The sequence below is a fragment of the Oncorhynchus gorbuscha genome, linkage group LG21 (genome assembly GCF_021184085.1).
Source record: "Oncorhynchus gorbuscha isolate QuinsamMale2020 ecotype Even-year linkage group LG21, OgorEven_v1.0, whole genome shotgun sequence".
NCBI lineage: Eukaryota > Metazoa > Chordata > Actinopteri > Salmoniformes > Salmonidae > Oncorhynchus > Oncorhynchus gorbuscha.
Window position 1 is genome coordinate 25562226 of NC_060193.1, and position 23465 is coordinate 25585690.

General features: G+C 42.1%; 1 protein-coding gene across 5 annotated transcripts in view; it reads right to left on the minus strand.

Annotated features, from left to right (window-relative positions):
- The window catches only part of LOC124007817 (rap1 GTPase-GDP dissociation stimulator 1-like), a 63361-nt gene that overhangs the window by 20178 nt on the left and 19718 nt on the right, over positions 1–23465 (minus strand). For 4 of the 5 annotated variants that reach the window (XM_046318595.1, XM_046318593.1, XM_046318594.1 and 1 more), the window contains 4 exons: positions 19239–19364; positions 15549–15695; positions 8428–8556; positions 7961–8086 (listed from right to left, as the gene is read on the minus strand). In XM_046318595.1, the coding sequence (XP_046174551.1) occupies positions 7961–8086; positions 8428–8556; positions 15549–15695; positions 19239–19364 (528 nt within the window). The remainder of the gene's footprint in view (positions 1–7960; positions 8087–8427; positions 8557–15548; positions 15696–19238; positions 19365–23465) is intronic. The other variant, XM_046318596.1, reaches the window with a different exon arrangement.

A 23465-nucleotide genomic window follows, 5' to 3' on the forward strand; every position in this document is an offset into this window, starting at 1 on the left:
TTGTCTTGCATTAGGAGGAACCCAGGGCCAACCACACCAGCATATGGTCTCACAAGGGGTCTGAGGATCTCATCTCGGTACCTAATGGCAGTCAGGCTACCTCTTGCGAGCACATGGAGGGCTGTGAGCCCCCCCAAAGAAATGCCACCCTACACCATGACTGACCCACCGCCAAACCGGTCATGCTGGAGGATGTTGCAGGCAGCCGATCGTTCTCCAAGGCGTCTCCAGACTGTCACATCTGTCACATGTGCTCAGTGTGAACCTGCTTTCATCTGTGAAGAGCACAGGGCGCCAGTGGCGAATTTGCCAATCTTGGTGTTCTCTGGCAAATGCCAAACGACCTGCACGGTGTTGGGCTGTAAGCACAACCCCCACCTGTGAACGTCGGGCCCTCATACCACCCTCATGGAGTCTGTTTCTGACCGTTTGAGCAGACACATGCACATTTGTGGCCTGCTGGAGGTCATTTTGCTGGGCTCTGGCAGTGCTCCTCCTGCTCTTCCTTGCACAAAGGCAGAGGTAGCGGTCCTGCTGCTGGGTTGTTGGCCTCCTCCACATCTCCTGATGTACTGGCCTATCTCCTGATAGCGCCTCCATGCTCTGGACACTATGCTGACAGACACAGCAAACCTTCTTGCCACATCTCGCATTGATGTGCCATCCTGGATGAGCTGCACTACCTGAGCCACTTGTGTGGGTTGTAGACTCCGTCTCATGCTACCACTAGAGTGAAAGCACCGCCAGCATTCAAAAGTGACCAAAACATCAGCCAGGAAGCATAGGAACTGAGAAGTGGTCTGTGGTCACCACCTGCAGAACCACTCCTTTATTGGGGGTGTCTTGCTAAATGCCTATAATTTCCACCTGTTGTCTATTCCATTTGCACAACAGCATGTGAAATTTATTGTCAATCAGTGTTGCTTCCTAAGTGGACAGTTTGATTTCACGGAAGTGTGATTGACTTGGGAGTTACATTGTGCAATCCTATGGTGAGAACGAGCACCGCCTGGTCATGCACACTGTGAAAAGATGTCAAGTCAGCAGTCTATCAACAACTTGTGACACACACACACAGCATCTCTCCCACAGACACACGCCAGGTTTGTTTATACACCCCATGACATACATCATTGTCTGTTTTTTTGTCAAGCAAAAGTACAACTAAAATGAACTATTTCAGAAACTTTATGCATTTCTTGTTGGCTAATCTTCCACAGTTGCCATTCATCCGGCAACGGATGACTCCCATTGGCTTCATCCAAAATTCTCAGACACAAAATCCCAGTGTGCCGGCAGTCTTTTCTTTTTAAGGATGCATACCTTACTTGTGATGTTTACTTTGTGATTACTACTTTTTCGGACCTAATTCCACTTCCCCTGTTCGAGTGTCGAAGGGGTGCATGTCTCTAGTCTACTCTGCACTGGGGTAATCATTATGAAACATCATGTTTGTCTTAGTTTTGTTTTTCCAAAAGTGTATGTGAGTCATGAGACTGGTAGCAGCACCCTTGGCATTCCTTATAAGGCAGTAGACATCTCAACTGTAACATAAATATGCCTTAGATAATGAAGATGTGTGAGTACATATATATATATGATTCAAACCTAGATAAAATGGTGATTGATGCACTGGCCTATTGTGCTGTGCAGTACTACTATGTAAGGAAAGTCAGTCTTTCCTGGCAGGAAGTCAAAGTGAGAAACAGGAGGGTGGTATAGACGACAGTTGGTTCATCAAGACATGCATGGTAGCAGGGTGAACTTCATTAAAACAACATCCATTTAACTTGTTGCATGCAGTCAACTCAAGAACATGGATATGACCCGGAAGTCCTGGCTCACTCAAGGAATCCCGCTTGTGGTGACCATTTTCAATAAACATCTGGGAAAAGGTGTTTTGAATGACCTACTTATAACCTCAATTGGAACTCAGTGGCTGTACAAGTAACATGCTATACATGATGTCCGAGCTCTGGGTCTTCATTTCACAGCTCTGCATGGGTTTTGACTGACGGCCATTCTGAACTTGAGCACCAAGCACAAAGTTGCCCCATCCCTCCCGCTAATTGGGTAACCTTTGCAAATGTTTTGTTGTCTGAGTGAGGGAATTGCTGTAAATTACGAGGACTTGATGTATTTTGAAAGATGAGACGTTGAGGATAATAAATACAGCTTTGAATACTGCTATCATGGTTATGCATATGCTTTCCATAATTCTTCTGTAAGAAACATTACAATTTAGCCCTATCCATATATGCCAATTAAACTGAAATTGCGGGTGTCAAGGTCATATGAAATAGCAAGCTGTTACTTGAATTTCTTGAAATGCTTCACTGTGTGTTTGTTTTTCTGTTGTTGTGTTCATCCTGTTGAGGTGTGGGGTAGAGGCCTTCACGGGTCCAAAAATAAACTGACCCGTCCTGTAATGGACCTGGGACTTTTGAGAAAGAGAAAAAGAGAGAAAGAGAGAAAAAGAGAGAAAGAGAGAAAAAGAGAGAAAAAGAGCGCGAGAGAGAGAAAAACAGATAGATAGGTAGATATCTAAGACCCGTTCTGAACGGACCAGAGGACAACTAGACCCATTCCGTATAGATCCGGTAGGTTCAATCTTTAAGCTACTTTATTAACCAGAGCTGATAAGGTCTGAGGGAGGGAAAGTAGCGAGAGGTGATGCTCTAGCAGGAGTTGTGCTGTGTCTGTAGGCTACTGTGAGTGTCAGCAAGTGACATGGTGAGCAGGGAGTGGCCAACAACAACAGGCTACATGTGCCACTCTCGTGAAAAGCAAGAACAGAATCTCTCTCTCTCTCACACACACACAAACACGGAACCCGGATCGTGTGTTGGGTATTCAGGTGGATCAGTGAAAACTTCTAGTGTAGGGTACAAATCAATATACATTGTTTTATTGTACCAACTCCGCAGATTGTCCGATCAGAAAAATGTATATGCCAAATAATGCTAAATGCTTCACTTGTGGGGGAAGACCTTGGTGAATGCAACCGGTTGTTTTCTTTCTTGGGAATAATGTGTTTGTAAAGCCCAAAGAAGACACTTGAGGAAATTGAAATAAAACGGTACAGAATGTACCCTTAATTAATAGTTTATAATACTTATTATTTACAATGACTCATGTATATTAAAGGCCTATATCATAACATTGTTCAATATTTATATAAATTAATTAGCAACAGGCTTGGAGCAATCTACAGTCTCTGGCCCCACCCTACATGACACAGAAATGAAGTGCTTATGTCACACAAATAACTTGGTTCCGTTGTCACCCACAAAACAAGGGTTAACTTATAACGAAGCCTATTCCTCATACAGCAGTATTGTCAAAGATAGGAGGGAGTGATACAGGGTTCATACAGGGTTTAAATCAAAGGAAGGCCCACCCCCCAAAAAATTGACAAAGACTCCAGCCACCCAAGCCATAGACTGTTCACTCTGCTACTGTCTGGCAAACGGTACCGGGGCATCGGCTCTCGGGCCAATAGGCTCCGAGACAGATTCTATCCCCAATCCATAAGACTGCTAAATAGCCAGACTGTTAAAGTAAATAGTCAATGAATGGTACGTCAACTATCTGCACTGTGACCCTACGCACACTCACAAGACATTATAAATACACATACATACTGACATAACAAAACACACATATTACACACTTTTACACTCATCATTTGCTGCTTCTACACTGTTGTTTATTTTACTCTTATTATCTATTATGATGCCTAGTCACTATACCCTGCCTTCATGTACATATCTTCCTCAAATACCATATTATTATCTATTATGATGCCTAGTCACTATACCCTGCCTTCATGTACATATCTTCCTCAAATACCATATTATTATCTATTATGATGCCTAGTCACTATACCCTGCCTTCATGTACATATCTTCCTCAAATACCATATTATTATCTATTATGATGCCTAGTCACTATACCCTGCCTTCATGTACATATCTTCCTCAAATACCATATTGTTATCACTATCCCTGCCTTCATGTACATATCTTCCTCAAATACCATATTGTTATCTATCCTGATGCCTAGTCACTTTACCCTGCCTTCATGTACATATCTACCTCAAATACCATATTATTATCTATCCTGATGCCTAGTCACTTTACCCTGCCTTCATGTACATATCTACCTCAAATGCTTTCCACAATTCCTGACATTTAATCCTAGTAGAAATTCCCTGTCTTAGGTCAGTTAGGATCACCACTTTATTTTAAGAATGTGAAATGTCAGAATAATAGTAGAGAGAATGATTTATTTCAGCTTTTGTTTCTTTCATCGCATTCTCAGTGGGTCAGAATTTTACATACACTCAATTAGTATTTGGTAGCATTGCCTTTAAATTGTTTAACTTGGGTCAAACGTTTCGGGTAGCCTTCCACAAGCTTCCCACAATAAGTTGGGTGAATTTTGGCCCATTCCTCCTGACAGAGCTGGTGTAACTGAGTCAGGTTTGTAGGCCTCCTTGCTCGCACACGCTTTTTCAGTTCTGCCCTCAAATTTTCTATACAATTGAGGTCAGGGCTTTGTGATGGTCACTCCAATACCTTGACTTTGTTGTCCTTTAGCCATTTTGCAACAACTTTGGAAGTATGCTTGGGGTCATTGTCCATTTGGAAGACCCATTTGCGACCAAGCTTTAACTTCCTGACTGATGTCTTGAGATGTTGCTTCAATATATCCACAATTTTCCTCCCTCATGATGCATCTATTTTGTGAAGTGCATCAGGCCCTCCTGCAGCAAAGTACGCCCACAACATGATGCTGCCACCCCCGTGCATCATGGTTGGGATGGTGTTCTTCAGCTTTGCAAGCCTCCCCCTTTTTCCTCTAAACATAACGATGGGCATTATGGCCAAACGGTTCTATTTTTGTTTCATCAGACCAGAAGTAATTTCTCCAAAAAGTCCGATCTTCATCCCCATGTGCAGTTGCAAACTGTAGTCTGGCTTTTTATGGCGGTTTTGAAGCGGTGGCTTCTTCCGTGCTGAGTGACCTTTCAGGTTATGTCGATATAGAACTCGTTTTACTGTGGATATAGATACTTTTGTACCCGTTTCCTCCAGCATCTTCACAAGGTTTTTTGCTGTTGTTCTGGGATTGATTTTCACATTTTGCATCAAAATACATTCATCTCTAGGAGACAGAACGCGTTTCCTTCCTGAGCGGTATGATGGCTGCGTGGTCCCATGCGGTTTATACTTGAGTACAATTGTTTGTACAGATGAACGTGGTACCTTCTGTCGTTTGGAAATTGCTCTCAAGGATGAACCAGACTTGTGGAGGTCTACAATTATTTTTCTGAGGTCTTGGCTGATTTCTTTAGATTTTTCCATAATGTCAAGCAAAGAGGCACTAAGTTTGAAAGTAGGCCTTGAAATACATCCACAGGTACACCTCCAATTGACTCAAATGATGTCAATTAGCCTTATCAGAAGCTTCTAAAGCCATGACATCATGTTCTGGAATTTTCCAAGCTGTTTAAAGGCACAGTCAACTTACTGTATGTAAACTTCTGACCCACTGGAATAAACGTTGTGCGTGATAAAGTGAATTCTAAGTAAAATAATCTTACTGTAAACAATTCTTGGAAGAATTACTTGTGTCATGCACAAAAGTAGATGTCCTAACCGACTTGCCAAAACTATAGTTTGTTAACAAGAAATCTGTGGAGTGGTTGAAAAACTAGTTTTAATGTAATGACTCCAAACTAAGTGTATTTGAACTTCCGACTTCAACTGTATCTACCTCAAATATCTCGTAACCTCTGCACATTGATCCGGTACTGTATAGCTCCATTCTTGTGTATTTTATTTTATTCCTTGCGTTTCTATTTTATTTTTAAACTCTGCATCGTTGAGAAGGGCTTGTAAGCAAGCATTTCAAGATAAAGTCTACACCAGTTGTATTTGGCACATGACAAATAAAATTGGATTTGATTTGTATGAAGGGAGAAAAAGATTAAAATATGCTTGAGTCTAGGATTGTATTGTGTGTGTGCATGCGACAGAGAGAGGGATAGAGAGAGACCGAAAGAGAGAGACACTTTTCTCTGGAGTAGAGTTAAGTAGGATGTTGTCTAGGAGACTGGCAGAATGGGAGAATCCACTGTGCTGCCCAGAATGATAACAGTCAGTGACTCTCACACACACACCACACACCCACACACACACACACACACACACACACACACACACACACACACACACACACACACACACACACACACACACACACACACACACACACACACACACACACACACACACACACACACACACACACAATCCTTCTCCCCCACCCACACACTATTCCAAGCATGCTCTTTTTTTTGTGCTAAAAACAGCTGACACATTTTTCATACAGCAGCCTCAGCCGTGCAGATGACAGCTAAGGATGCGCGTGCCGCTTCACTCCAAAGATCAGTTACCAAGGCCACAGGTGACTCCACATAATGTAGTCCCGAGTGCCGTGAGTGAAAATTCAGAGGAAAATACGCAGTACGAAATACATTCAACTGGTAACCGTAATTCTCCCTTTAAATGATCCTCATATAATTCAATAAAATCCCTCTACGTACACATTGAAGCCAGGATATGTCTTTACTTGGTTTTAGGCACTGACCCAAATATTGCAGTGATGGCTATATTTATTTTGCTGTTCCAATGTGCAGTGTGACTTCAACAAAGGTAGTTTCCTCGCCAAACTGTGACTTCAACTAATTCATTATTCACTTCTGACAAAGGGGAGTTTAAAAAATCTGAACTAGATCATTTCTAATGTGCATGCACGCCCCACACAGACCACCGTTTCTGAATGTTTATTTGACGTGTAATCATGGCTAATGGAAATGGCCATATGGATGCAAATCATTTGCAATGCTAATTCTACAACATCAAAACACTGGCTCAATAATTCAGTACTATACTCCTGTACCCCAACTAGGTTTGGGCGGAATACCGTATAATGGGTTATTTTGAAATGCAGACGTGTTTTTTTTTTAACGGTATTGACAATCATATCTACATTAATACATTCATTACGGATAGTCCTGAATGAATTGTGAATAATGAGGAGTGAGGAAGTGAAAGCTCACACACACCGCAGCCATGCGAACCTCTCACCATTACCAATAACACTCAGCACTTTCTCATTATTCGCGACTCATTCAGGATTATCCACAATCATGGTAGCATCCACATGAAGGTAGAAGTGTTTAGAAACATATTCTACTCCTAATTACAATAAGTGGCTCCAACAAGACAATAAATCATTTACTATTCATTTCAATTGGTCACAAAATAAATCGGAAACAGAACCAAAATGAACTGAAATCCAAAATGAGTCACAAGCTTGATGTAAACACTGCGTGTTAGGAATATGGGACCAAACACTAAACTGACTACGTCATTTATTATAATCTTTATGGTGTCAATCATTTTGAGATTTTGTTTAGCATGTTAGGTCAAATATAAATTGTTAAACAAAATCTATTTCTCTGATAAATGAATTGTATTAGTATTAGCATTAGTATAAAATCATTTCCCCAGATTTTTTGAGCACACAGTATAGCTCAGTATTTACATGTTTTATTTTACACAGTTATTATTGCTTAAGGGTGTCAAACATACAGTTATTATTGCTTTAAGGGTGTCAATCATACAGTTATTATTGCTTTAAGGGTGTCAATCATACAGTTATTATTGCTTTAAGGGTGTCAATCATACAGTTATTATTGCTTTAAGGGTGTCAATCATTTCAGACCCCACTGTACTTACACAGTATGACATCACATTCCCCTGACAACAGTATGTGGATCGGAAAATAACTCCCACCTACTGTATTATATGTTGACATTTGATCATTGCAACCCGACTTGCTCGTCTTAATCACCTCTGTAGGGATAAATCAAGTTGAATTGAATTACCGTTCTCAGCGAGTGGAGCCAGGACCTCAAAGATCATCTCCTTCTTCTCGTGCTCCGCTTGCCTCTGGAACAGACGCACCAGCTCCTCGGCGATGTTCGTGGAGGCAAACTGCTCCTTGCTCGACTCTGCAGAGAGGGAAGGAAACGTTCAATCAAGACGTCATGACTGGTCCAGTCTGTTTGGGATTCAGCGGAATCTTCCCCGTGTTTATTCATCATCGTAACGATGAGCACCAGGCTAGCTAGCGAAGACAGGATTTGGATAAAAAGATACAAATATATGGTACTCTTGTTATCTATGCCGATATGGTATGGTATCTTGGATTACATATCGATGGTAGGTTTATGCTCAAAATCCCAGACAGTATTGTAGAAAAACTGAACCGCAACCAGAATGGTGGATCAACAGTGTTCTGATGTGTGTACCCACAGAATTAGAACTCTACATCTATGGTAGGCATACTCACCGAGCTCGGCAAGGTTTCCGAAGGCAATGAGGCACATCTCTGTGAGGGCTGTGTTGTCAGAGTGGAGCCCCAGCAACTTCACCAGGGTGGGGATCACTCCCATGTTGATCAGCTGGGCCTGCAAGGAGTCTGGAGAGGACACAGGGGGAATAACAAAGGGGAGGTATGAGCACTGCCATCTAGAGTTGGGGGGGGGGGGTCTGTGTGTGTGTGTGTGTGTGTGTGTGTGTGTGTGTGTGTGTGTGTGTGTGTGTGTGTGTGTGTGTGTGTGTGTGTGTGTGTGTGTGTGTGTGTGTGTGTGTGTGTGTGTGTGTGTGTGTGTGTGTGTGTGTGTGTGTGTGTGTGTGTGTGTGTGTGTGTGTGTGTGTGTGTGTGTGCGTGTGTGTGTGTGTTTAAAAGTGTAATCAAGCCAAAAGGGAGGTGTCAAGAAATAATTACAAAGTCTTAAAATAAGAGTCTCAAGAGGATTGTAAAAGGCCATTTCTAAACAAAAGGCCTTTCAGCAAAAAGAGTTGCTGCAAACAAAGAAAGAAATCTGCGCAGTTGTTTTCTATTTGCATAATGTAGACGAGCTATATATTGTCCTTAAGGTCCATGTCATGTACAGCACGTCAGAGAGCAGATGTATTTCCCTGGATATAGTAAGCTCTGCAAAACCAGCTCGCGCCTATAGAGGGGAGATAGGAGAAAGAGTTGATTAAGTTCATTTTAAAAGATGACCGACACTGACAAACAAACAGATGACAAAGGAAGGATGGATGAAGAGAGAGGAAGGGGTGGAAGAGAAGTAAAAAGAAGGGACTAAAATGAATGAATAAGCACATTTTAAAGGCAAAAGGATAGAGATTAAAAGGGTATAAGGAGAAAGGGAGGGGAAGCGAGTGAGTGAGGGAGAAAGGAAGGAAGTAACCAATTGCTAAAAAGTTATCTTGGTGAATTAATGAGGGTCCTCGCTGAAATACAAGTGAGGTTTGTTATTCTTTCAAAACATTAACCATAATCCACATTATGCCTCGACACAACCACAGGCCTTACGGGAGGCGAGCGAACTCCAGAAACATAAACCAACTTGGGGTCACAAAGTTATCATGACCCAAAATCTCCAAAAAATAAATAACATTTACAAAATCTCGATTTCTATTTGTTAGGGAATGTCAAACAAGGCCTTGTAGAAATAATTGTCAATTTGCACAGCCGCTGTAAAAACAATTGGATGTGCGGATCCTCCTATAAATATTAGTGAAGGTTACATTAGCTGTGGTGACAGTTTACAAACAGCCAGCTGAAGGGAGCGGGCCGCTGGTGGCCACAGAAACTCATTTGCATGGTGTAATTGCAAAATGCTCCGGCCCGCGATGTGCAGAGTGGATCAACTCCATTACTCTGACGTGTTAGATTCCGTAGCCCAGGGTAGAGGACAAGACCGTGGTCGCTCTCCTCTCTTTACAGTTCCAAGGACGTGTAGCGCATGTGGTAATTGTACGCACTATTATCAACTAGCCGATCAGTATTATTTTTTGTTTTACCGATTACTTTGTCAAAATCAAGTCGCGGGCCAGAAAAAGGTCACTTCTTTGAAAATATATGGGGCAATTATCATACTTTCTATCTAGTTTAAGATGTTCAAGTGCGTTTGATTATAACTCACATATGTCAAACAGAACATTCACGATGTTCAAGTTTGGAGCGGAGTGTTTTTTGATATTGAACCAAAACAATAATTCCCCCCTCCAATGGGCTGGATTGAATGGGCTCATGGGCAAGGCCATAGTTTACCTACACCTGGTCTAGAGGCTATATGAAGTGTTTCCGTCCTGTTTTCTCAAGCATCCTTCCCATGGAGCGGAGAAAAATGGCCTTAATTCAAAGCTAAACAGATTAGTCCATAAATAGCCATAATTGAGAGAAAACATGTCTGTGTGAGATATTTTAAAATGGGATTTGACTTGAGGCTTTGCTGAACCCCGTGAAGTGGATTCATTTAGTGCCCTGATAGTGGTGCGTGGCGGCTGGGGCTAAACGTTGGTGGCACCGGAAGTAGCACCGCTATAGAGCAGAGGACAGTGTAATCAACATATAAATAGAATTCTACCCATCACGGAACATTGACTTGAATGGGGATGTCCGTTCTAATAAATATATTTCTACTGAGTAATCACAGCACTGTTTAATGTCTGATGATTGGGTCGCAGATCATTGGGTTATGGAGAGAAAATCCACTTAGCGCCATGTTTAATTGTGGGAAAGAAATATTTGACATTGAGAGCCTTAGGGTTAAATTTTGAGCTGTCTCATGTGCCTCCCCTGAACGCCACGTTTTCGTACGCATTTATTTTTCCTCAGTCTACTTTGGTGAGTGACCTTGGACTGGTCGGGGATCATACTAGAGAGGCGATAGATCGAAAAGTAATTACTGTTCTGCATCTCACCCATTGAGGAGAAAGAAGAAAAAAAACTTGGGCCATTCATTAATTATTTACAAGATTCAGAGAGCAGCAGTACATCATGGAACCTCAGGGGTGTAAACACCCCTGAGCATCCCTCTCTCTGGGTAGATTCATTCATGCAAACCGTAGCAAAACATTTTGCAACAGAGAGTGTTTTGCAATGAAATCGAGTTTCTAATTGGACAAGGACAAATTCAGAGAGATCTCGCTCGGTTTCTGCCCATTTGCTTCCTAGTGAATACACTCCTGGTGAACCAACAGTCCAACCAAGGCCACAACTCAACTTTCTGCACTGGGTTCCAGTTACATTTTCTACTAACTTTAAAGATGTTAGGGTTGTACGTGCACAGTAACTTGCAAAATAAAATGTTACATCATTATGACAAGACTAGTTACTTAGCTACCACAGTTAAAGGGTGCTAAACCATGTGTTCATGTGAATAGTGAATCTATCTATGCATAGTTACTTTAATAACTCTACCTACATGTACATACTACCTCAACTAACCGGTGCCCCCACACAGTATCGGTACCCTCCCTGTATATAGTCTCGCTATTGTTATTTTACTGCTGCTCTTTAATTACTTGTTATTATCTCTTATTCTTATCTGTATTTTTTTAACTGCATTGTTGGTTAGGGGCTCGTAAGTAAGCATTTCATTATATTCACCTGTTGTATTCGCCGCATGTGATTTATACAATTTGATTTGATCCCAAATGGCGCCCTATTCTCTGGTGAAAAGAAGTGCACAAAAGAGGGTGCCATTTGTGAAGAAGGCTAATTAAACTAGAAAAAGGTTTTTGAAGGTTGACAGCAGAAGTGAACATTATTGATTACCCGGGACCTCGCACCTGGATAGACTATAAAGGCTCTGCAAGGAAGGTTGTGGGAGAATAGGCAATCTAATTACAAACCAGAGACTGACATGTAAGGGGGACAGAGAAATGGCTACAGCATAAGCTAAGGAGGGACACCCCCAACTACAAGAAAAGCAGTCACTACTTTAAGAGGAAAAATGACTAAGAGCTCAAGCAGGACACAACAGAAAGCAATGGACAGACCACTCTCCAAGGGACACATATGCTCTTGCACCGCGACCTCCTGTCACCATAGTGAGTGAAGTCTGAGTAGCATAAACTTTAACACTGGCTAACGTATAGGCTATAGTGACAATGACTTAAAGGTCCAATGCAACTGTTTGTATCTCAATATCAAATCACTTCTGGGTGACTGACCATTAAATACCTTACTGTGATTGTTTTCAATTAAATGTTCAAAACCTGTCTAGGACTGGGGTTCCGCTGCCAACAGCCAATGAAATTGAAGTGCGCCAAATACAAATCAACAGAAATCTCATTCATCACATTTCTCAAACATACAATTATTAGGCACCATTTTAAAGACAAAATCCTTGTTAATCCAGCCACAGTATCTGATTTAAAAAATGCTTTACATCAAAAGCTCCACAAATGATTATGTTAGGTCACCACCAACTCACAGAAAAACCCAGCCATTTTTCCAGCCAAAAAGAGGAGTCACAAAAAGCATAAATAGAGATAATATTAATCACTAACCTTTGATGATCTTCATCAGATAACACTCATAGGACTTGATGTTACACAATACATGTATGTTTTGTTCGGTAAAGTTCACATTTATATCCAAAAATCTTATTTTACATTGGTATGTTATGTTCAGTAAAACATGCAGTTCCAAAACATGCAGTGATATTGCAGAGAGCCACATGAATTCACAGAAATACTCATTATAAATGTTGATGAAAATACATGTGTTATACATGGACATGTAGATAAACTTCTCCTTAATGCAACCGCTGTGTCAGATTTCAAAAAAACTTTACGGAAAAAGCATAATCTGAGTACGGCACTCAGAGCCCAAACCAGCCAAAAGAAATATCCGCCATGTTGCGCAGTCAACATTAGTCATAAATAGCATTATAAATACTCACTTAACTTTGATGATCTTCATCAGAATGCACTCCCAGGAATTGCAGTTCCACAATAAATGCTTGTTTTGTTCGATAATGTCCATCATTTATGTCCAGTTATGTCCAAATAGATTCTTTTGTTAAGGCGTTTGGTAAACAAATCCAAAAGCGCTTTCAGGTCCAGTCGGATGAAAAGTTCAAAAAGTTATATTACAGGTCGAAGAAACTTGTCAAACTAAGTAGAGAATCAATCTTTAGGATGTTTTTATCATAAATGTTCAATAATGTTCCAACCGGAGAATTCCATTGTCTGTAGAAAAGCAATGATACGAGAGATACCTCTCATGTGAAATGCGTGCGACAGAACAAGGCTGCTGGCAGACCCTTTAGTCAAACAGCTCCCATCCGGCCTCCCTTCACAGGAGAAGCCTGAAACAACGTTCTAAAGACGGTTGACATCTATTTGAAGCCTTAGGAAGTGCAACATAGCCCCTATAGAATTCACAGTGGGATATGGGTTGAGTTCAAAAACTACAAACCTCAGATTACCCACTTCCTGTTTGGATTTTTTCTCAGTTTTTTTCTGCCATAGGAGTTCTGTTATACTCACAGACATCATTCAAACAGTTTTAGAAACTTCAGAGTGTTGTCTATCCAATACTAATAATAATATGCATATATTAGCATCTGGGACTGAGTAGGAGGCAGTTTACTCTGGGCACGCTATTCATCCAAATGTGAAAATGCTGCCCCCTATCCCAAAGAAGTTTTAACATTGAGAAATTTCTCAAGCAAGAATTTTGCTAGGACTGGGAGTGGTCTGAGTGGGGAGGGGAAACCTGAAAACTAGCTGTTATTAGCAGAGAGGTTTGGAACTCTTTTTTGTTGGTCTATATCAATAAGACTTCACAACAAGTTGCAGAATGGTTCAATTTGCATGATGGGGGAGGACAAGAAGATCCTCAGCTCCACAAAAATCATTGACAACTATGTGCCGTTTAAAGCGATGTTAAATAAATGTTAACTATTTGGTTCTAATATCATCACCTATTGAAGAACATAGTCAGATCTACACGTGTCCGATTATTCCATGCAAAACAGTTAACAGTCTAGTTCACGGGGAGAAAGACAGATTTTTTCCTTGACAGCTCAGGGATTCGATCTAGCAACCTTTCGGTAGCTGGCCCAACACCACTAGGCTACTGCCACCCCAAGGATAGCTAGACAATAACTCTAAATATTGACCACCATTAATTGGATATTTCAGTGATATAAAATAAAACTAGACGTGACAAGTATGAGTGGTCTAGGTTCATTTCCCATGCTTTGTGGGCTGTCTGTCATTCAAAGAGCAGAGGGGCGTATTTGCCGATTAACTGTCATCTAATGATGTTAATTTTGCAAGCTAGATAGAAAAGCTAGATAGAAACTTACTACAGTTGGCTAAACAGTGTTAACTAGACCTAATGTATTTTTTTCTAAACCCAACGTTGGCCTACCTAGCGAAGTTAGTTAACACGATCCCCTTTTCAACATTGTTTTTAAGAGTGTTTAAACACGATTGCTGCTGACAGACACAATAGGATACATTGATTGATGGACCACATCAAATTGGCTAGCTAGCTAATAACAGATCATATAAATATGGCTAGTTAACGAGCTAACTTTCAGTGGATAAACTAGATTACTATATCCAAATAGTTTGATTTGCTTGCCATCTATAGTGGTGATGACAGTAGTCCGACTAATAACTTTACCAGTACGAGGACTGGCCGATGTCAAGCGCTTTCCAAAAGCCTAATCTCTGATGAGGCTATTGAAATGACACATTGTTTGCTTAGCTAGCGAGCTACATGCCAAATGGATATGATCAACTGATGTTTACTGATCATAAAAAGCATGCAGTTACTTGCTGTACATCTCTGATGATAGAGCAAAAAATGTGCACAATTGTTTATCATGAAATAATCTGAAATTTGTTGTTCTGACTATGCTCAAGAGGAGATTACTAACAAATAGTTAACATTGATTTAACAAAACGGCACATAGTTGTCAATGGTTTTAGTGGAGCTGGGAGTATCCTTGCCCCTCGGCAGCCAAATCGAACGCTCTGCACCATATTGTAATGTTTTATTGATAATGACCTATTAACTAATTTACCGCCTGGTAATGTCACCAGGCAGGCCAAAACTCCAACCCACCAAAACAGCTGTTACTCTAAAAGGGCATTAGCATAATTTTCCCTATTTGCCCGTACTATTCCAACGTCATAGTGTGGAAATGTATTTAGAAACACAGCAAAATATCATTTTTGACTGTGCCTTTAAGAACTAACTGGGCATTTAAGAACAGACTTTGAAAGACAGTTCACTTCAAAATCAAAATTCGTCAGACATTTTCAGACCTCCAGTTAAATGAAAATATAGGCACAGTCTAACAGTTTGAAATTAGACTGTGCCCATGTTACCAACTGATTTGGATTTGAGGCATATAGCTGAATCAACCCAACAGATGGCCTGGGACGTGGACTCATCTCACCAATTTTTAAAATAAAAACCACACAAACGTTCATATTAAAGTGAACTATCACTTTAAGACTGGATAAAAGCGGTCAACATAACATCTAGAACAGTCACCGACACTGCCAAAGTAGATTCATTCTTAAAAAAGGTTTACTCTGTTTAGTTTGGTTAATGTAGTTCACCCGGGGGGAGTTGGTCATTACCATTATCATTGCTATAGTTCATCAGCATGCCACAAAAGACAGTCAAGAGCTTCCCATTGTCCGGGTCAGTATTTTGGGACAGTGACTTTATGTGTCCAGCTACTATCTGAGCCCCTCCCGCCAGGTCAACTGCACTCCTGCCCTCATCTGCAAAACAAAGAGGTCAGGGGGAAATCAAAAAAGAAGAAAAATCACAATCACAACAACCAACCTGGGGAGAAAAAAAAAACTATTAAAAAAAAGGGAGAGAAAGTTAAGCAAGCAGTAAAAATACAAATAAAAAAAACACACAAAATCACATAAGTGAATAACACATGCTATAGCAATACGGCCATAAATAATAATTATGATAATTAATCATAACGTGAAAAAGGAAAGGCAAAACAAAAAAATGACTTGAGGCAGCTAACTAGAAATTAAATCACACATAACCCAAGCTAATACCTGTTGCACATAGTAGCTCAGAGACATGACATTACAGATTGTGCGCTTTGCCGTTTATTTTGGTCATCCCCACCCCAAACCTCAAAATGTATTGGTGCGCTTGTGGCGATCAGTCTGAAGTACAGACTAATTTAGTGACAGTGCTGATGAAGCCAATTGGTTCAAAAATAAATCCAAATGACTTTGAATGCTCATTGATTTTCATCACAGGTAGATTCTTCCAGATTTCAGAATCATGGTCAAATTCTAATACAGTGTGGATATGAGTGGAAGACACAACCGCACTACAGAAGTAATGGAGACAGGTTATGCATATGAGCATGACTGTGAACAGCAAACGTATGGTGGTAGAGTGACTGAATCCCAGCTGGTTTGAATAGAGAATAAGTCTGTTCGCGTTGTACAATAAAAAGAATCCTGCATCTTGGGAACTGAAGACCAGACAGCCTAGGGACCATGGAAATTGAAGTTGTCACACTCAGTGACTCCAGTCTGTTTTTATGAAATCATTTTTAGCAGACGCCTCATTGAGTGGCTTAATTAGCACCGTATTACTACAGTACCCTTTTAGGACACTGCTCTGCTCAACATAGCAATCTACTACTGCCATGAAAATATATGCTAAACAAAAACAAAAATGCAACAATTTCAAAGATTTTACTGAGTTACAGTTCATATAAGGAAATCAGTCAATTGAAATAGACTCATTAGGCCCTAATCTATGGATTTTACATGACTGGGCAGGGGTGCAGCCTTGGGTAGGCTTGGGAGAGCATATACCTACCCACTTGGCAGCCTGGCCTACCTAATCAGAAATACTCCTTAGCACTGCCCCCCCATCCCCCCCTCAGACGATCCCGCAGGTGAAGAAGCTGGATGTGGAGGTCTTGGGCTGGTGTGGTTTCACGTGGTCTGCGGTTGTGAGGCCGGTTAGACGTACTGTCAAATTCTCTAAAACGAAACATGGGACCAACACTTTACGTGTAGGGTTTGGATTTTTGTTTAGTATAGTATTATTTTGTTACATGATTTTGGACACAATTAGCCTATGTCATATTTATAGAACATCAAATGAACCTCACTAAAGGGTTAAAAATTATGTCAACAACGTTAGATAGGTTAAAAAAATATATATAAAAAAAGTGGATTAGTTGGTGCACCCGTGGTTAGGGGTTAAACTTTAAGGACATCACCTTTGCCTGCAGACACCACATGTACTGTAGACCAGGATTGCTTGATGTGCCAAGATATAAGGTAGCAGGATAGACCATAGACGTAGGGAGGCCATGTGCTCTCATGGTAGCACCATCATGTGACAGTACGCTAATGTTAGACATAAAAGGCAAAAAAAAAAAAAAAAAAAAAAAAAAAAAAGTATATCTGAATTGTGTTAGCTGACACGGGAACATAGACACATAATAAAGTGTGTGCTTGATGATGGCAGACGAAATGGGGACGTCTGGGACGTAGCTAGCAGAGGAAGTGTTACAGTATCGGTCTTGTCAGTATATGATTGTCTTCATTAGTTGTTTTAACACAGGAACATATTGACACATTATACAGTCTGTGCTTAATGATGGCGGACAAAATAAGAATGTCTGGAACGTGCAGCTGCATAGCTTGCAGAGGAAGTGGTAGATGATGAGTCAGGAAAAGAAAATGGGTGTGAGAACGAAAGAGAGATGGGCAGGGAGGGGGAGAGAGAGAGTTGTAGGAGAAACGAAGCAGAGAAAGCAAGGGAGAGGGACTAAACAAATTGCATGGAATCTGGTTGCCATTGATGGCCAAAATGCTGGTACTGTTTTTCTGCTGCTCGGTCTGGAAGTTGTTTGAATGCACAACGATTGGCAGTTGAAGCGGTCAGTTTGTCATGTGGTAATTACATTTTGAAAAAGGGCCAGTACCGACCAACTACAGACTCCTTCTAAGCTGATTTCTTCAGTGGTGCCCCCGTTAAGAGTTGAAAACAGCTGCAGCTCCGACTGAAACACGCGTTTCTGCCACTATGCTCTTACACTCTTTATGACCCTATCAAACCATAGACGTCTCACCTTTCGGTGATGGGAAGAACAATGCACCAGAAACAATAGCTGCCATTAAGGCCTCTATGCAACACATTTTCCCCTTGAATGTATTCACGACAACTCTTGATTAATTCCCCAAAATCTTTAGTCAAGTTACTTTTTTGAAGCGGGGGCCGCATTTGGTCTCCAACGAGGTCTGGAGGGTCCAACTGAAATTTGGTTATATTTCCTTGCCGTCAAGATTACAAATTAAAAATAAATCCTCTATCCATAGTTGTTTGACTTTTCGATGCTCCCTGACTGTCTAGCTTTCATTTTGGTGATTATTTAATGAGCTGGACACAGTCAAAAAACTATATGAATGTAGGTCGTCTAATTTCTACACTTCCCGTAACCCAAAACTGTGTTTTACTCAAACCAGACTGAACAAGACCCTTACGGGCCGGATCTGTATGTTTGACACCCGTTCTAGAGGCATTGGGGGAAGTGATTGTAAGCAGTTTTATCTTTGTGTGACAGACTTTGAAGGTGAGGGTGTCCGTCTGGGGAAAGAAGTGCTACTCTCAGCAGGAACTCAGGGCTGACTAGTTCCCCAGACTGATAGGGGATTGGCAGTCACCCTGGCGCCTATTAAAATGGACAGAACAGAATTCCTGAATAGTGTTATATTAGAGCTGCTTAGCGAAGCTTTTGCTACTCAGATGAAAAATTATGGATTTCACATTGACTTTCGGGTAGAATCATGGAATATCATAGTCATCCCACAGTAGAGAGCCTGTATTTTCAGATACTTTTGTCCATTTATTGCCAGAGTATTCCAAATTATACCCAGAGTATTTCCCACTTGTGAAACAGGCTAGTCTGTATCCCATTACGATGACCTAAGACTAAACCGATTTTCAACATATCAATGCCATACAAAAGAGCAGATATCGCTAATAGCCGGTTCAGATTCTGCTGACACCAGTATTCCCCAAGATGTAAGGCACCTCCTCAGGGAGAGCAGAGGGGGGACAGTTGTCAAATAAAGGCACTTCAATACTTCCTCTACAATTACACTTAGGCAAGATGGCCCCCCCCTCCTAATAAAGTGACTTCCCCATATAACATTTTTTTTAAATCTATTTGAAAATGTTGATGGTGGACCCATTGACACCGATCCCGGGTCCTTTTCCACCCGGTGAGAAACGTGTCAGGGAAACCTATGACAGGGTGTACTTACGGCTGTCGTAGCAGATGTTGCCTAGGGCACGGCCTGTCTGCAGCAGCACCTCATGGTCCTTGGAGTGGAGCAGCTGCACCAGGGGGGGGATGAGGCCCGCCTCCACACAGGGGCTACGCATGAACTCTGGAGGGGAGACGAAGCACAGGCAGGAATAGCAGTTGAGCTTGAGAGTGAAGTTTCCCCTAGGTACAGATCTAGGATCTGCTTCCCTTCCCCACAATCCTAATCTTAAAGGGATACTTCAGGATTTTGGCAATGAGACCCTTTATCTACTTTCCCAGAGTCAGATGAACTTGTAGATAGCATTTTTATGGCTCTGTGTGCAGTTTGAAGGAAGCTGCTAACTAGCGCTAGTGCAATTGCTAATGTGACGACCCTCCCACTCTGTCTGCCGAATTCTTTCTCTTTGCCCTCGTTTTCCTTATTAGGATGTCGGTGGGCAGAGCTGGGAGGGTCGTCAGCAAAAAATGGGACACACCTGGGTTCGGGTATGTCCTGGTGATAAATACACCTTCCCATTCATTAAGGAGGCTCTCGCCATGCAGACACACCGTTGGATTTTGGGTGTGGCATTTTGTGTCTGTTTTGGCCCCCATTATCACATCAATGTATGCAACCACTCACACCATTGTTACTTCTTTATAGGTTACTTTAGGTAATAAATATATTTTGTTATTCTTTGAGCTCCACGTTGTCTCCTTTTTTAGGAGCCTGTTTGCGACAAGTGGGGGCTCATCTGGGATTATAAAGTTGGTTCCTAGACATTTTGGTGGATATTATTTATGATGGATTAATGCTATTTGGTATGCGCTTTGGTTGGTATTCACTGCATAGTCTTATAGGTGTGTGGTATAGTGCCTTAGACGTATCAGTGTTTTTGGTTGTCCGGTGACGTCATCAAACGTGTTCCATGGAAAAGTATGCCAGTAGGCCCAATACTAGTGTTAAGCTAACTGGTATGAGTACTTTGTTTGGGAGAAAATGTGGAATTAGTGTTTGAGGACTTTGTTTATATTTTGTGACAGCTTTTTATTTGTTTGTTTTTTGCTCTGTTTTGTAGGCCCAGTGTTGGTTGCCTTTTTGTTTTTTTGGTAAACGTACCACTGCGGTGAATAGATGGTTGTGTACTGCGTTGGATAGAATAACACTGGTTAGTTTCCAGGTCCCTGCCCAGATTGGAAACTCTTTCTCTACTTGCTTTTGGGACAGCGGTCTGAGGTGAGTACAATCTGCTGTGTACCTCAGTGGGAGAATTGGGTAGGGTAGTGCCATTTGCTACCCGGAGTTATAGCCTGTCTTTTCCCCTGTTAGGCTTAGCGACGTGTTCCACTTTGGAATACGTTGGGTATGTTTTTTTGTTTGTTATTTTTGTCTGTGGACTGAGCAGTGGTCTCGCGGGCACATCCTTGGCTTGAGGGGAATCCGCCAGTGAGCTGGGGTGTTTTTCCATGCCAGTGGGATTTTCCATGCAAACAGGCTACAGTGCATAATTACCCACTGCGAATCTGCACGAAGACTAGGGTGGAGTTATTATAGGATTTGGGGAAAGTTCCTAAAATATCTGATCTCTCTCCTGTGGTGCCCAGTGTGATTGGTGCTTCTCTTGTTGTGATTTGGTGTGTTCAGCAGAGGGGAAGAGTGAGATTATTTATAGTAGTGACTGATGTCTAATGTACACACCAGTTCATACGTTTTCCATCAGAGGAACTGTTAGAATTATGTACTAAAGAATAGGTGTTGAAGATCGCTGATCATGACCAGGTTGAAATTAGTGATAAACATCTTAAATTCTGTTAGGTTGATATTGAATGCCAATCTGATGGAGTGTGGTATACAAGAAGTTAATGGCCGCTCCGATCTTACTAGGGCTAATGGCCGCTCCGATCTTACTAGGGCTAATGGCCGCTCCGATCTTACTAGGGCTAATGGCCGCTCCGATCTTACTAGGGCTAATGGCCGCTCCGATCTTACTAGGGCTAATGGCCGCTCCGATCTTACTCGGGCTAATGGCCGCTCCGATCTTACTCGGGCTAATGGCCGCTCCGATCTTACTCGGGCTAATGGCCGCTCCGATCTTACTAGGGCTAATGGCCGCTCCGATCTTACTAGGGCTAATGGCCACTCCGATCTTACTAGGGCTAATGGCCGCTCCGATCTTACTCGGGCTAATGGCCGCTCCGATCTTACTAGGGCTAATGGCCGCTCCGATCTTACTAGGGCTAATGGCCGCTCCGATCTTACTAGGGCTAATGGCCGCTCCGATCTTACTAGGGCTAATGGCCGCTCCGATCTTACTAGGGCTAATGGCCGCTCCGATCTTACTCGGGCTAATGGCCGCTCTGATCTTACTCGGGCTAATGGTCTCTGTCAGTTAACCCTAGTAGTCCGTCTTTTGAACAACAGAAAGAACTGCTTCTGTTACAAATAGCGCATGAGCAAGCTAAACTGGAGCATGAGTGTGTTCGGGAGTGGGCGTTAGAACAAGCTAAACTCGAGCATGATCACGTTAAGTATGGAAAGCAAATTGGAATTTAAACAGAATTTGGAGAGTGCAAATATCAAGCTGCAACAAGGGTGGCTAGAGTTGGTTAGGGAAGGAAAGCGCTCTGGAGTTTGCTCTGGGAAAGTGACCCCGATTTTCCTACTGTAGGGGTCGCTCCTCTCTCGATCAAGTCCCAGACACATCTGTTGCCAAAATGTAATGAGAAGGACCCTGAGACATTGTTTTCATTGCTTGAGTGTGTTGGTGACGCTAGGAGTTGGCCTGAATCTGATAGCAGTGTTGAATGGTGAAGCGCAGGAAGTGAGTGGGGACGTTTGCCAAGATTTGGTCCTCGCCCACTGGTTTACGGGCAGAGTTTCATCTACTGTCATGGTTCAGGTCATTGGAAAAACGAATGTCCTGTTCTCAGGGCTAAGGGTAAATTCAGTACTCGCGCTAACGTTGAACCTAAACCTACAGCGTTAGCAGTGCCTGTCCTGTCACTCTGTTTCATGTCCAGGGGCATGTGAAAGTCCCAACGGACCCAGATTGTTTACCTTTCGTTACGGAGAGTTTTGTGTCTCTGTTAAGAAGTAACATGCCAGTGAAGATCCTGAGTGAAACAGGTGCCTCTGGAGTCTGTTACCTTTCTCTGCTAGGACTGATTCTGGATAATGTCTTAATTATAGGAATTGTTTTGAACACTGTCAGTTCCATTGAATTCTGAACTGGTGAAAGGCGAGGATGTTGTAGGGATGCGTCCTTCGTTGCCTATTGAGGGTATCGATGTTATCCTTGTGAATAACTTGGCTGGTGAGCATGTATGGCCTGTCATGTTCATCTCTAGTGGTTTCCTCTAAACCGTCACTTGTAGGGATTCCCGATGAGTGCACAGTTCCCCAGAGGTGTTCTGTGCGGTGATGCATTCCATGAGCTGTGGTGACCTGGTCGCTGCACCGGCTAATGACGATGTTACAAAGAAATCTGTCAATACTTTCCTTGTTATTCTGGTTTCTGTGCCCTGATCTAATCAAGGAGCCACGGGCTGACCCCACATTAGAAGAGTCACGTGGCCACTGTTTATTTTGCTGTCCTGTTCTGTCACTCCTGTCTGTTCCCTCGTTATCTTCTTTCCTTGTAAATGTTGCTTTGTGCAAAGGTTGCTGAGGTCTTGGGAGGACGAGGTTGGCTGGAGCAGTATTTTGTTTGTTTGGTTGGTGTGGCGTTCCAGGGTCATTGGTGGTCCCCGGTTTTATGGGGGTGTGTGTGTCGACCCTCTCACTCGGTCTGCCGAATTCTCGCTTTGCTCTCGTTTTCCATATTAGGATGTCGGTGGGCGGAGCCGGGAGGGTTGTCAGTGAAATGGGACACAACTGGGCCCGGTTGTGTCCTGGTGATAAATGCAACTTTTCCCCCATTCATTGATGAGTCTCCACACCAGACACACTGTTGGATTTCGATTGTGGCATTTTGTAGCGGGTTTTGTTTGCTTGCTTTGGCCCCTCAACATCACATCAATGTACACAACCACTCGCTAACACCATTGCTACTTGTTTATAGTTTACTTTAGTTAATAAATATATTTGTTATTCCTTGATCTACACGTCGTCTCCCGTTTTTTTAAATATTTTTTTTTACAGGCTACGAGCCGGTTCGGGACACTAACTAGCGTTACCCAGTGACTTCCAGTCATTGCGCTATCTTCTGCACGCTAGCCGATACAATAGACTTCCAGTCATCAC